Source organism: Scardinius erythrophthalmus, assembly GCF_964197995.2.
Source record: "Scardinius erythrophthalmus genome assembly, chromosome: 6".
Taxonomy (NCBI): Eukaryota; Metazoa; Chordata; class Actinopteri; order Cypriniformes; family Leuciscidae; genus Scardinius; species Scardinius erythrophthalmus.
Window position 1 is genome coordinate 11,047,467 of NC_138226.1, and position 17,472 is coordinate 11,064,938.

General features: G+C 39.3%; 1 protein-coding gene across 2 annotated transcripts; it reads right to left on the reverse strand.

Annotated features, from left to right (window-relative positions):
• Nucleotides 1–897: 897 nt before the first annotated feature.
• On the reverse strand, nucleotides 898–17,132 carry mcm3ap (minichromosome maintenance complex component 3 associated protein). 2 transcript variants are annotated; one of them, XM_081367981.1, is made up of 31 exons: nucleotides 17,068–17,132; nucleotides 15,303–16,796; nucleotides 14,645–14,880; nucleotides 14,453–14,534; nucleotides 13,604–13,751; nucleotides 13,312–13,514; nucleotides 13,066–13,205; nucleotides 12,737–12,934; nucleotides 12,301–12,569; nucleotides 11,036–11,198; nucleotides 10,768–10,928; nucleotides 10,397–10,620; nucleotides 10,040–10,317; nucleotides 9,847–9,947; nucleotides 9,550–9,681; nucleotides 9,353–9,457; nucleotides 8,646–8,798; nucleotides 8,338–8,535; nucleotides 8,163–8,231; nucleotides 7,939–8,073; nucleotides 7,697–7,850; nucleotides 6,723–6,987; nucleotides 6,538–6,635; nucleotides 5,569–5,959; nucleotides 4,855–5,118; nucleotides 4,640–4,769; nucleotides 4,361–4,534; nucleotides 4,122–4,269; nucleotides 3,877–4,022; nucleotides 1,820–1,967; nucleotides 898–1,365 (listed from the first exon to the last, which is right to left on the reverse strand). In XM_081367981.1, exons 2-31 carry the CDS (start codon nucleotides 16,693–16,695, stop codon nucleotides 1,198–1,200), a joined length of 6,474 nt encoding a protein of 2,157 aa, XP_081224107.1. In that variant the 5' UTR covers nucleotides 16,696–16,796; nucleotides 17,068–17,132; the 3' UTR covers nucleotides 898–1,197. The 2 variants fall into 2 exon arrangements, with proteins under 2 accessions (XP_081224107.1, XP_081224108.1); XM_081367982.1 differs by having other exon boundaries at nucleotides 16,953–17,076.
• Between the last annotated feature and the right edge of the window lie 340 nt (nucleotides 17,133–17,472).

Here is a 17,472-nt window from a genome sequence, read left to right on the forward strand (position 1 = left end):
GTTGATGTGTATATGAATATACACTAAATATGAATATATATGAAAATATATGAATGGAAGTGTAAGGGTATTTCCTTAAGAACAAGGGCTCCCTTCTTTTTTTATTACTTCATTTAAAATTTGGTTAGATTTGTTAATAAAAACCTGGATATAAAATACATATATTATCTTTGTTAAAATAAAACACCTTCATATTATATTATAATAAAGACAACATTAACTGAAATGCACATTGTCTCTATTATCGGGGACTGACATTTTGAATACTACCACTGGCACTACTACTACAAAAAAAAAAATAATAATAATAATAATGTTATTTAAAACCAAAATCGTCATTGTTTATTATAGTTATTGGTTTGTTTGGCGCGTCTTAAATAAATGTAATTGTTTCAGATCTGCGTGATTTTAAAATAACATATGTATTCACAAATATGAAACAAATTATACTTACGTTCCCTCTGTCATCTTTGAAGTGCAAGAGCAAAACTTGTAAACTGAAAAGAACCAGTCATATTTCAGCTGATTGGGACGCTAAACGCCTCCTTCAAAACGCCCTGGGAAATGTAGTTCTTTGGATCGTTCTCAAAACGGTAAAAGAACGCAAAGGAGCTTCATCCCTAAACTACGTTTCCAACAATACATAGCGCGGCCTTCCGAGCGTGATATCGAATGGAGAGACATGACCAGAGGACAGGTCCTCCAATCAGCAGTTAGAAACATAGTAAAATGGGCGTGAATTTCCAGTTTACACCAACTACGTTTGGAGTGTCTTGAATAATTAAATCCCTCATGTAATAATTCGAAATTTACTAGGTATTTTAACAAATATTATCTATATGTTATACAGTGTTTCTAAGCATATTTGGAAAAGAATTTGAACGAAATGGGCAGAAGTCTGATAAAAACATCTTTATGGTTGTCAAAAATATACATTAAAATACAACAGAATTATTGAAATACACTGAACACTCATATTCAGAAACTGCGAAAGTATGTCTGAAAACAAATGTACAAATTCTAAATTAATGTTTAAGTACATGAAAATACACACTAAGATCTAATTATACTTAACTATATAAAATTAAAACATCAAAAACAAAACTGCTAAGACTAATAACCAGCAAATAAAATACATTTTCATTCAAATTGCAAAGACTGGAAATGGCATAGAGCAGTTGCTGTTATATTGAAACATCAATTCTCTACAATGTCTAAAAGACACTTCAACTTGAGGCCACACACACGTTCCTCCTCTCGCTGACTAGACAATTCTCTTTTCAAGTCCTGCAAACGCTGGAATAAAGATACCGGTCTGCTTTTTCCACTAGGAGATTCAGTCGTCTCAACAGAATCGTCCACTTCCTTCAAATAACAAACAAATACATTTTAATGAAAGCTACTTTTCAATTTCATATTAGTAGTAGTCAGTTTATTTGTCCCCCATGCAGCATACTCAGAGATATTTAACAATCACAGTAGGCAAATATTAACAATAATTTAAAGCAAATAAATCTAATTTAAAATAACCAGACCAGCTGATCATCAATTAACACAAGAAAAATAATTAAAAAATGTAATTGCTTGGGGGATAAAAGATAGTTTGGACCTGTTTTTAATGCATCGGTGAACAATACCGTTGGCCAGATTGCAGTAATTCAAAAGCATAGGATAAAGGATGCCTCTTATCATTCACAATGATGTTAAGTTTTATTCAGCACTCTCTCTTTATATATACTCTCTATACTTGTTAACACAATAGTTTACTTGTCATTGTAATTACTTTCATATTAGCACTAGCTATACTGGAATACTGTACCTGTATGCGGCTGGTAGCAGCAGGGCGCTTTCTAGAGGAGTTCATGACTAGAGGAGGTGTAGAGAGGAGGGTGGAGGGGAGGAAGAGAGGGAAAGAGGCAGAGGAAAAAGTATCCGCCTCAATCCGACACTGAATCTGCTCTCCAATTCTAGATATAGAAGTAAAAGAAAATGAATAAAATACACAAAATCCCATAATGCATGTTTAAGAGGACAATTTAAAAGATGGATGGGGAATAAGCTACAAACACTAATTTAAATGGCCCCTACTATGATATTTTAAAGGTTCCTAATTTAGATTTAGAGGTCTCTTACAATAGGTTCACTTGGATCTAAACACTTAAATTTTTTTAATATACACTGCATCACCTCCTCTTTTCTCATAGTGTATGAAACGGTTCGATCAAGGATCCGGTCTCACTAAACCCCTCCATTCCGTGAGCCTACTTTGCTCTGATTAGTCAGATGACCCAGTCTGTTGTGATAGGTCTACACTCTATATCTTACAGCGTGTGTCGGAAATGAAACGCCCATTACCATCTCTGAATTTCAGATCCGGAGGCTTTCTCAGCACTAGTAAACGCAGTGATTCAAACAGTAACCTTGTTTTATCATATCAATACGGACATGTTTTGTCCGTATTCTTCTTTTCAACATGTCTTTTCAATATGTCGACAACACTACAAATGAAAATCCTTCAGGCCTACACTACAACTACAGTGTTTGAGGTTCTTTCTTAATAATAGGGGCATCATCTAAATTCTGTGTAAAATTCAGTTTATTGCATTGGTAAAAAATATTGAACCTAACCTCTAGGGCTGGGTATTGGCAAGGGCCTCACGATACGATACATATCACGATACGATATATCACGATACGATACAATACAATACATATTGCGATATATTGCAATATATATTTTTTTTTAAATAAAAAATGTAATAAAAAAGAAAGAAATAGAGCTGAATATACAACTTTGTTTGTACCACCTGGGGTATTCTGGTATGTGTATCACATTATATTGATAACTCAGCAGACAAAAACTTAAATTCCAATTTATTCGCAAAGGTATTTGCATTGTGTCGAGTGTGTCTGCGTGCGCGAGCGACAGTGCGCGAGAGTCGGAGTGTGTCTGCGCGCGACAGAGACCGAGTGTGCCCCAGCATTAGTAGCCTAATTGGTACATAATATTATATACTATAAGAGGCATGGAAGTTCGATTAATGGACAGCAATAATCAGTACTACAAACGTCTTGTTTTGAACTATTGTTTATAATAATTTAATTGTTGTTTTTATTTATATTGTTGTCCATTAATCGAACGTCCATGCCTCTTATATAATATTTATATATTATTACTACATACATTCAATCTTATTTAATCCTCCATATGGAAGTTTATGTGCTCGAATTATTTATATTTATTAAACAATAGTTCAAAACAAGACGTTTGCACTGATTATTGTTGTCCATTAATCGAACTTCCATGCCTCTTATATAGTAATTATATTACTATGTATGTACCAGTCCAATACTAATGCTCGGACTCGGTTTCTCTCGCACGCAGACACCCTCTCTCGCACGCAGACACCCTCGGTTTCTCTCGCACGCAGACACACTCGGTTTCTCTCGCACGCAGACACACTCGGTTCCTCTCGCACGCAGACACACTCGGTTTCTCTCGCACGCAGACACACTCGGTTTCTCTCGCACGCAGACACACTCGGTTTCTCTCGCACGCAGACACACTCGGTTTCTCTCGCGCGCGGATACACTCGGTCTCTCTCGAGCTGTGTTGCTCGCTCGCGCAGTTCGCTTCGCTTTTGTCCAGTCCGGCGCCTCATACAACTGGACAGTTGAGTGACAGTTGACAACTGTCGTGAGTCAGCGACAACTACAGCAGCGGCGGAGGAGGTCGTTTGACGAACACAGAGGGATTTGATGATTTATTTTTTTATTTTTTATATCGATACTGGAGGTTGAAATATCGATACACTATCGTGAAAAAAAATATCGCGATAGTTAGCTGTATCGATATTTTTGCACAGCCCTACTAACCTCTGGCCCTCAGCATTCATCTTTTGAACAGTTGAGAGAGTATGTTGAAGTCGCTCCATTATGGGAGTCTGTGTGCTGTCTGGAGAAAAGCAAAGTCTGTTCACTTTGCTAGGAGATGATATTTTCTCAACCAGGTCAAAAGTTTCCTTTAAAAACACAAAAATAGAGATTTAACGCATTTATAGTGATCATAACTTTTTAAAATATTAACTCCAGTTGTGACGAAGGCTCTGGAATAACTCTACCTGTGTATGCACAGTGCCAGCAGCAGGACGCTTTCGGGAGGGGGTCATGATCAGAGGCACAGAAAGATTGGTGGAGGTCAGGGCAAGAGGAAAAGATGAAGGGTGCAAATGATCCGATTCAATTCGGCGCTGTATCTGCTCTCCAATCCTACAGATACATGTTAAGGAACGGTTACAGTAACAGAACCAAGCAAAAAAAGGCAACAGTTAACTGTTATATTAAATTTGTTAAAGCTAACCTCTGGCCCTCAGCATTCATACTGCGTATGGAAGAGAGAATCTGTTCAAAGCGTTGTGCTATGGGAATTTGTGCAGTATCATGAACAGAAGGCCATTCCTCTATGTCTATGTGACTCTGAAACAGCTTCTGCTTGGGGAAACGTCTGGCTGCTGTGCTGGGTCTGATAATAGACCTACAAGAAAAAGTAAAAAATTGTGCTTGAATCTTTTATTGTAAGGCTGCTACACTATATAAGATTATACCTTGAATAATAAATATGTAAAAGAGTGATAGTTACACTTCTGAGGCATGCTGTTTCTCCTGGTATGTCTGTTTCACAGCCTCTATCCAACTGTCAGGGGGCTGGAAACTCTTCAGACTTTCTTTGTTAAAATATACATAAATCTCACCATCATCTGAGAGTGCATCTGTGATTAAAACAGTTAAAACATACATTTAATAACAAATATACAGTTCATAATTTCCATTCTGTTACCAATATGTTATTCTCACCTTTTGCCACAAGAGGCTCTAAACTCCAGTCTTTCATACGATGCTCTACACACAGGCATATGATATCGTCCCAGGGAATTTCTTGAAAGGATGGTCCAGTCTTCTCATAGTCATCCCCATCTGCATCGCTCGCATGAAAATATTGGTAGTTCACTCTTCTTAGCAGGTTCTCCAGGCGGGACATTAGAATGGGTTGGCTTAAGGGTGAGGTGGGGATCTGGGATACGTACTGGATTACAGAGGCGCACAAATGTGGCCAGGAAGCTGAGTAGTAAGAGAAGAGATTGTTTTAATGCCACCATACAAATCCATAGCATTTATCTAGTTAATTCAGGGTCAAATACCCAAATTCTACTAAAATGTAAAGGACTCTATGCATGCCTACTGCCAACATACAATATCATATATAATATGGTATGATAAATTACCATATTTTAAAATATATTAAAATAGAAAACAGTTATTTTAAGTTGCAATACTATTTTACAATAGTACTGTTTTTACTGTATTTTGAGCATAAGAGACATTACTGGTAAAAAGTTTGGAATCCACTAAAAGCTTTACACTTTACAAGCTTCTGGTATTGCATTCTCCCATTAGCAAAAGATATGAAAAATGTGCCAATTTGTACATGAAAAACAAAAAAAACTTGATCTTGAACTTTGAATTTGTTTGGAGTGTGGATTTCCTGTTTTTCATAGTATTCTCCCTTACCATTAACGGGAGGCAGATCCCACTCAGGAAGTTGCCGACTGAGGATGGTTCTCCTCAGCCAGTCCTGGTGTTCTGGAGAGTTCCAGGCCTGATGAGGAATCAGCTCGCTGTTCTCGGGGAGAGAGAATTCAGGAGGTGGCCAGCACAGACTGGACAGGTGCTCTGACGAAACCACACCTGCCAGAAAACTCAGCACACTGTTACAGAGTTGCACAATAGGCTCCGGGCGCTGAGACGGAAGACCTGCATGTTTCCTGTCCTGCTTGTCTCGTTGTAGTCTGGAGTGGAACTCACGGCACAGACCTAACTCAACAACCTGCAGCAGGGTCTGAGAGCAGAGGGCTGGGCCAGCGGGAGAGCGGGCGGCAAGCCACCTCACAACAAGACTCATCTGAAGTGGAATGGTTATAAAAAGAATGTGTAAGTACATCATCCATATTTAGTTAGCTATCATTTATAAATATATCACCCTATTTTGCCTATTGGACCAATACCAATAGCATTATAAGGTCACATTTATCGACTGATACTGATAAGATACACACACACACGCATCCCTAACAGACATATTTTTAATGAAATTAACTGTGTATTCTCAAAACTTTTTGCAGACAAATCTGCTGAATGAGGGTAGCTGTACAGTGTACACTAATGATTTTAAGGTTTATTACTAGAATATGAAGTCATTTTATAAACAAAATATTAGATTAATCTTTTATATTGTCAAATGAATCATCCTAATAAATGGCTTAATTTTCTTTACTTAAAATGCAATTTCCAATTTCGAGGAGAAATGTGACCTGGACATAATAACCCCTTACAACTGTCAATAAGAAAGTTAAAAGTGACAGACAGTAGCAAAGAAAACCTCAGTGAGATGTTTATGATACCAATATGATCGCATCCCTAACACAAATAGGTTTAACTATATTTACTTCAATTTGTGTGGTTTTTTTTTTGCAGACCAACCTGTTCTGAGCCTTGCAGGTCAGTGAGAGTTGCTGGAATATGGACAAAGATGTATTCAGAGATGAGGCCATCTCTCACTAACATATTCAACATTAGTGCTGTGAAAGAGAGACAATAAAATAATCAGATTGTAGTCTTTAACACCCCTTGTCTATTATACAATGTATTTTCTTTAACAAACTTGCCTTCTTCCAAACCCTGATCGCTGATACCACTGTCTTGGTTGCCAGTAACCACCACAACCAGTGGTAGAGGAGAGTGCCAGCAGCTGGCTTGCTGCACCTGCCTCAGCTGGAGGAGGGCAGAGAGCAGGGTCACATCCTCATCCTCTTCGCCCTGTCCAGCACTGTTTAGAGGGGGAAGCAGCATCAGCAGAGCGTTGGTACCATGGAGCTCCTTCTGTTCCTCCAGCAGGCACTGGTCTTCTGCACTTAGGGGGCCATGACATGCCTGCACAGAGACACAGGGGTTAATCATCTGTAAATGCAGAGACATTTGGACCCCTGGATACAATTCTAATGAGCTAGAAATTACATTTTTGTAGGTCAAAATCCTTTTGTTTGTTTTTTTACATTCAGTTCCATCGTCAATGTTTTTTTTTTTAATAGGTTCTTGGGTAAATGCCTGAAACACAACATACTCAAAAGGCAGTTGCTAACAAGTGGCTAATTTTGACTACAGAGGTTTTCAGGGACATTAAACATCACGTCGAACAGGTAAACTCATCTATTCACTAGTCTGTTTTTACAGCAAACTGTCTTGCAAACTATTGTAACTCAAACTTTCAGGCAATTTATTTTTTCTTTTTTATAAAGACTAAAAGAGCTGTCAGAAGATTAGTGATGAGGATATTGAAGTCACTCGACTGTGGTGCTTAAAAATTCAGTTGTGTTAATTTGTGAAGATTATCCTGATAACCATTATGTAAAGACAAAAAAAATGTGTTGGTCACAGAGCTTATTTTCTGCAATAATCGAAAAAATCCTACAGAGTTTTTGACAATGGAACCAGGGTGATGCTAACTTCCGCGATGGCCTACAAAAATACGTCATCACTGCAGCACTGCACACATTTTTTCCCCCTGTGGTCCATTTTCTCCTCATTACCTCACTGTAACTGAGTAAATAATGACAGAATTTTCATTTCTTCTGAGGCTCACCTTTATAGAAATGTGAACTTCATGAGTCTGTCCCTTAATATTTGTCAGGCTGTGACTGATGCACAATGTTTTTAGTTTCCCTTTTGGTTCTTTCTCACTATCTTCAGATTGATTTCCTCCACCCAATTTAACCTCAAGCCAGTCTGTCAGAATCCTGCATGGAAACAAACATAAATAAAACAAAAGATGTTAGTTATAATTTCACATGTCTTAAGAAATGTTCCCATCATTTTGTTCTTTACCTGCTGGCAAAGCTTATGTCACTATCGCAGCTGCTTGGCAACAGAAGCGTGGCTTTCCAGAAGACTCTGTCAGGTGCATTAGGGGTGCTTTCTGCCACAAGGGTGGGAAGGTCAAGAGGCATCCATACACGCTCACTGCCAAAGAAGGACAATTAAGCATACAGAAAATCACAGTGATCTGCATCCTGCACATCTATGCCAAACTGCATCCCCAGTGTACTTACCTCAGTAAGAGATTGTAGTAGTAGGACACTTTCATTTGATGAACCGCTTCTTGTCTCATTTTCAGCAACCTATAATATTAAAGTCAGAACCAGGAACAATCATTTAGACGAATTCAAAACAACAAACAAATCCAAGCAAAATAAAATAACTAGACTGAAATCACCAAAAACAGACCTTGTGCAGGAAACTGCCATGTTCCCAGAGTTGCCCAGGTTGACCATCCCCTGAGCCAAAAGGACCAGACAGGGGCTGGAAGGAGCACTGGGGACAAGGGCCTTCAGTTTAAACTGTGGATCTACACAGCCAGGGGCTGCAGGGAAACCACGCATCTGTCTCTTTAGCTGACGACGCACGGCTACCACGTCACGCCACCTAGAGTACATGCACACATCTGTTCTTTAAAGATTTCTAAAGAAGTGGGATAAAACACACCTCCAAGACCTGCTTTATACACATAAAGAGAAATAATTAGCTCCTCAAACCTCTTGATGAACTTGCGGATGCGCCTCAACTCATCGTCCAAGATCTCCTGTGCCATCGCGGCCACCTCCTCAGCCATCGTCTCCTCTACTATGCTGTTGCATTCCTCCGCAGTGCAGCGAGCAATACAAGCCGCTTTCATCTCTAAAGCAAGCCTGGAAGAGAAGTACCGCATTACCAGTTTTGCAAATGTTTATTGGTGAAGTTCATTAAAACCTGTCAAGAACATGTCCAAGTCATGTTTCACAGTCAAGTAATGCATCATAATAACTTGTTTTGTTGCATTTATTCATTTAGCAGATGCTTTTATCCAAAGTGACAAATGAAGACTACAACAAACGATTAAACTTAAAGGGATTGTTCACCTAAAAATTAAATGTTGTCACCATTTACTCACCCTCATGCTGCTCCAAACCTGTATGACTTTCTTTTTTCTGTTGAAAACAAAAGAAGATATTTTGAAGAATGTCGGTAAACAGACGATTGACAGTAGCTATTGACTTCAATTGTATTTTTGTATCTATGGAAGTCAATGGCTACCGTCAACTGTTTGATTACCAAAATTCTTTAAAATATCTTCTTTTGTGTTCAACAGAAGAAATAAACTCATACAGGTTTGGAAAAACTTAAGGGTGAGTGATGACAATATTTTTGATTGAACTATCCTACAACATTAAAAAGCCAAAGGTGACAGACAAACCAGGCACACCTTATCTCAGCCTCAGCGGTCGCTCTAATGCTCTCTGTTAGCACCTCATCGCTGATCTTAAGACACATCTCCCCACTGAACTGCTCAAGAAAGGCTTCCTTCTGCCTAAAATCAAACAAAAATGAAATAGTATGAAACTTAAACACAAAAACACAAGCATTGTATTAAATCATGAATGTAGAGGGTCTTTCACACACCTGGCTTCTTCCTTCTTGCGTTTCTCCTCTTCAATTCTCTCCTTCTCAGCTCTGATCTCTGATGTGGACAGTTCCCTCAGCAGCTGATGTAAGACTTCACTCACAACCGTTTCCAGCTCACTGTCACTTGCACTGCAGGACACATATGAGCAGATACATTAAGAAAAAAAAAAGTTTGTTTTGTGACAAAAAGAGACTTTGGCCTAAAGGGAAGTGAAATCTTCTGGCTGAAAAATAGTTTAATTTTCACCCTCAAGAATTTTAAACCTGTAGGTCAATAAAGGAAAGAGTTCCTACCTGAGGGCTACAGACACATATTCAGCAGCAGCACGGGTTACATTAGAGACTTCGGCCTCCACTACCTCATGAAGCACCGCATCCACCTCTGCCATGATATCCTGCCAGAGATAATTGTATCATCAGTGAGCTTATGTATGTAGCACATTGTAGGACTGCTGCTCATTGTGGTTAAGATTGAAAAGTGTCTCACTTGATCTGTGTAGGCTGGCTCTGGTTTGGGTGGAGGAGATGGAGGTCGGACTGGCTGCGGGGCTAATATGGGTTGGAAAACTATCTGTGTCACCCCAGGCAGAGTGGGTTCTCCTGTTTGGGACTTCTCTCCGGTTTCCTCTATATAGTCTGGTTTTACAGGCTCGGTCATGCCAGGGACATCCATTAATAGCCGTGGTTCAACGAGAAGCCTTGTTTTCACCTGAGGCCTGGAGTCAGACTCCACCACAGGCTTCAACTCCTGCCTCTGTGGAGGACCTGCCAAAAAAAAATATCTTGTAAAGAAAAGCACATTCTAATTTTCACTAATGAAGTAAGAACTGAAGTGCATTCACACGTTTCAGGGCAGCTGGTGGAGCCTCTGAAGATAGACGATCTCCAGTGTACTTGTTGTTGGAGTCAAAGCTGCAAACGGGATTGTACTGAGGCGGGCTGGGCAGCAGTCCACCGTTCACCACCTCGCCAATCAGAACAGTTCTCTTCCTCTCAATAGCCACAGACTTGCTCTGCGGCAAGGAGAAATCAGGCTCCTGATAGGCTGTCCGACTAAGTTCTACCATGCTGGATGATAAACAAAATAAAGCATTCATTTTCAAGAATTCTGCATCTCCAAAATAACATTGGATACTATTGCATTGAGAAAGGATCTAACATTGTACAAGATGTTTTGCAAAAATCAAGACAACAGAGAATATAAGTAGGACATACCCATCATTGATATTAAGGCCATGCTGTTGAATAAAGTCTGTGGCTTCAGTGGCATTGCGGAACATGAGCATTCTGACAAAGTCCTCGATTGGGAAAATGGTGGATCTCTGGGACCCAACAGTAAAGGCCACATTGAGGATTTTCAGTGCCTTGCTTCTCACCTAAACAGAGACAAAAATAGTTCTTAAGAAACTTAAAAGTGTAATGAATGACAAAGTACTTCATAAATACTGGCTACTGAACTACCCTCTGGGTAAGATGCATTTACCTGATTGAAGTATCTGTGAAGTATGCAGCTGCTCAAATAGGAAGCTGCACTCACAAGTTTAAAGAACCGGACAAAGTTATTGCTGTTGAGTGCTGCAAAGGCTTGCACAGCAAAATCCACTTCCGGAGACCCCCGTACCTCTTTGCGAAACTGCTGCACCTCACTGGATTGACACAAAGCAAATCCATTTGTATTATTTATACCGTCAGTGCAAGGAATTGCTGATTGGTACTCTTCAGCAAATATCTGTTTCAGAACCATTCTGTGCTGTCATTGGAAGCCAGATTATTTCCCTCTTCAATGTGCTCACTAACCTAAGAGTCAAATTCATTTATTTTCTGATCATATAAAATATGGCAAGACATTAAGGCTAATACATTTATATTTACGTATTTGACAGGCGCTTATCCAAAGTAACTTTTATTACATATATACCTGGTTTCACAGACCAGGCTTAAGCCTAGTACCAGACTAAAATGCATGTTTGAGCTGTTTTAACTGAAAGCAACTTGCACTGACATATCTTAAAATATGTTTGTGCCATTGTTTTGACTCAAAATGCACACCAGTAATGTTTTTTGTAAGGCACATTTATAAAAAGCTACTTAAATGTCCTAATTAGGTATACCAAAGTCTCTTTAAGAAATCATTTCATTTGCCGGCCATCTTTGAAAGGCCTCTAGGCATGCAAGTGCAGCTCTTATCTCTTTGAATGGGGAAACATCAAATTCTCCAAAACTGTTCGCCAAGCTTACGTTTAAATTTCATATTTGAAATCACCAATGAAATAACAACGGTCTCATAAATTTTGTTTTTAAACACTCGAATCATGACAAAAAAATGCATTTTTCAGGATGGACCAAGCTAATGCGGGCACCCAGTCCTAAGCGTGCGTCTCAGAACACTGACTGTTTCTATGGGAACCGGAGCTTCTAATGCCAGCTACAGTGACGCAATGACTTTACCAATAGGCAATTGGCTCTTATTTAGAAAGCGAGACTTGTTCCTCCATATTGCGTGTTGCACTTTCTCCCAATCATAGTAATACGAGTGCACCGTCTTTCTTTATATAAAGTCTTTGGGTATACATTTGATCAGTTCATAATTCAAACCCATGACCTTGGCATTGTTAGCACCATGCTCTAATGTTTGAGCAACAGGGATGACTTAACTGCCTAAAAAGGGCTGATTCCAAATTCCAAATAGTTTTATGATTAGCGTTACTGCTAAAAAAACACAAAAAATAGCAAGATGAGGCGCATTACCGAAGAATATCTCCATCATTGAGCTTAAGCAACACGTTGTATTGGCGGAACTCTGCCTCATTGGAGCAGTACACCTCCTTGGTGGCTAAGTCTTGATACATCTCTTTCAGACTCTGCAGGCATTTTGTCATATTCTCATTGTTGATTTTGGCATCAAAAGACATCATGGGTTCCTGGCAGAGGTGATGAGCACAGTGAATGTGGAAACGGGTGCATTTCTCGATGAGCTGTACTGTTACTGGATCACATAGATGCTGCTGGGTAATGTCCTACAAAAGAGGTTCAGGCATAATTTCAAAAAATAGGCTAAGCTGTAAAAAACACAACAGTGACATAATATTCACATTGACACACATTGAATATTTTAAATCAATCAGTTTTAATATTTGAAAATGATAACATCAGTATAAATAAGACTAAAAGTTGTTATGCCCACCTTTCGAATGCCTCTCGTTCTGTTCCAGACAAAGTCATACCAGTCACGGTAATTGCCCTCACCATGGTCCATAATCTGAGTCACCAAGTAGTCCATAGTCATGCTTAGCACGGGAAGTGGTCTAAGCTCATGAGAGAGAGGTTCTTCCTGATCGGCCGAAGACCTGCTATATTCTTTGATGGCAGCAAAATGATCCACCTAAGCAGATTTAGTCAAATAACTCAAAGTTAACCAATGGCAAAGGCATTTTGACATAATATTGAACCTTAGCCAAGAACTCCAATAAATATGTGGATTTCAAATCATTATTGGACTGTATTGTCACAAACCTTTTCTGTATCTGGGACAACCTCGAAGATGCTCAGCTGGTTACGGGTTTCTCTCATATACCGTTCTTTCTCCGGGCACATATCAGGGCATGTTCCCACAAAGACTTTAGACATATCCAGGTCTGTTCTTTTGGGCCGAGCTTCAGAGACAAAAAGAACATTATTACCCTATAATTTATATTCTAAAACAAACAATATAAATAATATTATATTACAAAAAGTTCAGTACAAAATGGTATCAGAGACCTTGCCGTAAAATCTTATCTCTCTGCTCTAGGAGGCGGTATCTCTCCTCTGCTGTTTCAGCCACCTGACCGATGAGAGGCTGCAGTACTGAGGGCAGGTTACTATTAGGCCGTTCTACGCTCCGCTCCTCTGAGACCAACTCCAGTGGTGCCTCAATTTCAAACTGGAGCGTTTTAGCAACAGATGATTTTTTTATCGGAGAGCTTTAACAGAAAAAACACACAGCAATAAATAATCAGGCCAAATAACCATCATGCAAAGGGATTGTTGGAAATTACGTGTCTTAAATTACCCTTTAGTAAGAGAGCTAGTGGTGATGATGGGCAGTGCTCTGGGAAGAGGCTTGCAACTAGGGGAGGACTGCAACAAATCAGCCCCAGACTCTGAGTTCCCCGTAAAATCTTTGACCTCTGAAGGTTTAGCAGCTTTTTCACCAGGACCTGTAAATGACAAGCACTTTATGAGCATAACAGTACGAAAGTTCACAGCATTTATAATAATATTAGGCATAATTTTGTGCATAATTGCAATTGCGATTTTAAGAAAAGTTAACATTACTGTTTTTGCTTAGATTAAAGGCTAAAGTAACACATTAAAAACAGGCATACAAATGACATTTAAACAGCAGATCACATGTTTGACATGTCACCAACAGGAGAGGTTTTCATATGCTCATCAGTCCACAGCTAAAAAAAAAGCCATCATGTCCTCATTTTCTGTGATTTGTATTGTAACTATTGTAATGACAAATGATTGAGAGCAGATCGTTTCAGTTTAGCTTTTAGCTCAAGCAAGGCAGTACCAAAAAATGTATGATGGGGATATTTGAATCAATTCTTAATTTCTTTCTACATAAAAAAAAAAAAAAAAGGTTTTAGTACATAGTTAATGCATCTTACAGTGTTATTTCTTTATATCATATTTTCAACAATGTTTTAATTAAGCTTAAAAAAATATTTTCATCTTGCTTTCATTATATTGATAAAATAAACTCAAATTAATAGTTTGGCCCCACAAGGCCAAAACACAATTTTGATTTTAATTTGAATAATTATACAATAAATCTTACATTTCATGAATTAGAATTTTTAGTTTATTTAATTAAACAGTAAACAAACTTCTAAATAGTTCTGTTACTCACTCTGTTTCTTTCTTTGCCAAAATATCTGAATTTCATTCCTCTGGAACATCTTTCCTTTCTTTTTGGCTTTGGCTGCAGATGCCTGAAGGCAAGAAAGAGTTCACTTCATTAAACCACAAACACGTTCATTAAATAAAACTACTTTTCTGCCAATGAGAATTTTGTATCATGTATTTAACTGGTCACGCTCACATGATCATGGAAATACACAATGGCCAGATGTTTCTGAGGCCTGCAATACACCTTAAGCACTTTCCCAAAGTGCCCAAAATGCTCTGTGACGAGTTCCTTCCTGTTGAGTTTGGGTGGGATGCCTTTGCACTGTATAACAGTGGCATCAGTAGGAGAGAGACCAGACAAACTGCCTGTGCTATCCTTTCGAGCAGCACGTCTACCTGAAGTGTGTGTCTGTGTTTCAGGCTTGAGCGCTACAAAGACAAATGATCACAACAATGTTAACAAAAAAATATATATATTTCAAAATAGTTTAGTATAAAAATTAGAGATGCATTATTATATCGGTGCCATATCAGCCCTTTTTTATAATTTTTTTTATCAGCATCAGACGATAAAGTATATATAGTTTTACATTTAGGTGATCTATATTATAAAAATTATACAATTATTTTTTAAATGTAATCTCTAAATTAATGTCCATTTTCCATCCTGTAAATTTTTTTGTTGTGATGTCTAAATTTAAGTTTTTAGTGTTTTTTTATTTTTATTTTGTCAGACTAAATAGTACAGATTTTTTTTTATCCGCCAATAATATTAACCAATAACAGCACCTCATACAGAATTAGTGTGTGAACCTTAAAAAAAACATCACAAGAAAAGAAATGTATCTTACAAACTTCCTCTGCTTTTTTCAAAACTGTTGGAGCCTGAGATCTCAGAGGTGTAGTGGCCACATCACTAGCTGGACCAGGTGGATCTGGTCTTTCTGGAGGATGATCATCTCTCTTGACTGGGCTGGCTTTGGATCTCAGGAGCTCAGACATCGCATTGCGAAAAAGCCCAGCAGCTGGGCCACGGCTTCTCAGCAGTGGGCGTTTAGCGGGTTGTCTTGGGCCTTCTGCTCCTATTTCACTACTATCACTTTTAGCTGGATTTGGGTCTACCGTCTCCTCTTTACGTTTTATGCCGAAACTCACAAAAGCTGTTTCTCCTCCACTGCTTTGCAAATCTCCTGCTCTATCATCATCCGTTCTTTGTGGGGCTTCAGTTGTTGGGACCCCAAATCTAAAAGATCCAATGCCAGTACCACCAAACGCAGGTACTTTGGTATCTGACTGTGGCTGAAGGGTCTGCGCTGAGAAGCTGAAGGTGGATGGAGTCGTGGGCTGTGAAGCAGGCGTACTACTGCTGGAAGGGTTGGCAGGTTGAGAGAAGGTGAACTGAATGTTGCTGCCACCACTGAGCGTCTCCTTTTGTAAAAAATTTGCATTCGAACGCGAGACAGAAGGGGCTGCTGCTGGCTGTGAGAAGCTGAAGCCCAGAGCGCTTGGCTTTACGCATGAGAACAACGAAACACCAGAGGAATTGCCCACAGTACTAGTTACGGCCTTGGATGATCCAATAGTTTCAGAGGCTGAAGACAGATTTGAACTGGGAGGTTCTGGGCTGACGCTGAAAATAGGTTTGAAAACAGATTCATTGGGTGGCTTGAAAGTAAACTGGTTCCCACTAGGGGGAATATCAGTCCTACCCCCTATTGAGGAACTTGAGGAGGATGTTGCGGTGGGTCCAGAGAGGGCAGAAAGCTGACCGAAACTGTGCTGGTTGGTAACACTGCTGCTGAAGCTGGTCGACGATTGGGAGGCGCTTGAGGATAGACCAAACGAAGAAGGCTGACCGAAAGCTGAGCTCTGATCAAAAGCGGACATCGGATTCTGTCCTGTAGCTTGAGCATATGATGGCGGTGGTTGTCCATATCCAAGCGTGCCTTGACCCAAACTCGGCTGCCCAAAGGCTGGGGCTGTTCCCGAAAAGGAGAACGATGGCGGCTGCACCGATCCTTGAGATAACCCACCACCCTGTCCAAAAGTAGGTGTTTGGCCAAAGACAGATGACTGTTGTGTTGACTGGCCAAAAGCTGGCTGACTAAAAGCTGAGGGTTGTCCAAAGCCAACACCCTGTGCTGGGTTCTGCTGGGCAAAGGACTGAAATAGGTTTCCAGACTGATTAGTGTTGTTCGATGCCTGAAAGGCAGTTTGTGGTTGACCGAAGATGTTTGGATTCATGATGGATGAAGCAGGAACAGCAACTGTTAAAGATTTACTGATGTGATCCTGAGCAAATCGGTCTGCTGGTCATCATGACCAACGTAACGTTACTCTGAATCCTGTAAAACAAAGAGAGAAATCAGTTACCTGTGGCTTGGTTGATTTAAACCCAAATATAGAACGTATTTAACTGAAATATCCGTATAATGTGCAAACCGTGTTAAGAGCTCAAAGAAAAATAAAGCCGTGAGTACTGAAGGCTGAGCACGTTTTACCTTTGCAAGCTCACAAAATTAACTAAAGTATTAATAATATTTGTATTCATCATATCTCTACATTATATAAAAACTAAACCCACTCAAATCGAAAAGGAATAATATCTGCAAATACTTAAGCGCTGTTTTCGTCGGACTCGGACAGGATGTTTATTTCTCTTCTTCGTGAACAGATGCGTCGATCCAACGATAGTCTAGGCGATTGCGGCCTCTACAGGCAGGCGAGAGCATGACGCCATTGGATGATGAGAAGTACTACAGGTGAATGCGCTAAAAATAACGAACATCTTATAGAAATCCACAACAAATATGACGCCAAATATGCAGAAATGTGAAATAGAATATATGTCATAACTTTAGGTCTACCTTTAACAAGTCCATAGCAGAGAATGTCTAATATGGGCTCTGTCCATAGTAAAAATTTATAGCGAAATGCTATTAAGAGGACTATCATAATTTGGAATCGACATAATTTGCTGTAATAAGAATGTCTTGTCCCCGTTTTGAAACATAGAATTCC

What these genes read in the sequence shown, in the direction of transcription:
- mcm3ap (XM_081367981.1), bottom strand. Translation starts at nt 16,695, where the DNA reads ATGAATCCAAACATCTTCGGTCAACCACAAACTGCCTTTCAGGCATCG. An exon ending in GACATAAGCTTTGCCAGCAG is followed by an intron (nt 7,851 to 7,938) that starts GTAAAGAACAAA and finishes GTTTCCATGCAG; the next exon opens with GATTCTGACAGACTGGCTTG. An exon ending in CGATCAGGGTTTGGAAGAAG is followed by an intron (nt 6,636 to 6,722) that starts GCAAGTTTGTTA and finishes TCTCTTTCACAG; the next exon opens with CACTAATGTTGAATATGTTA.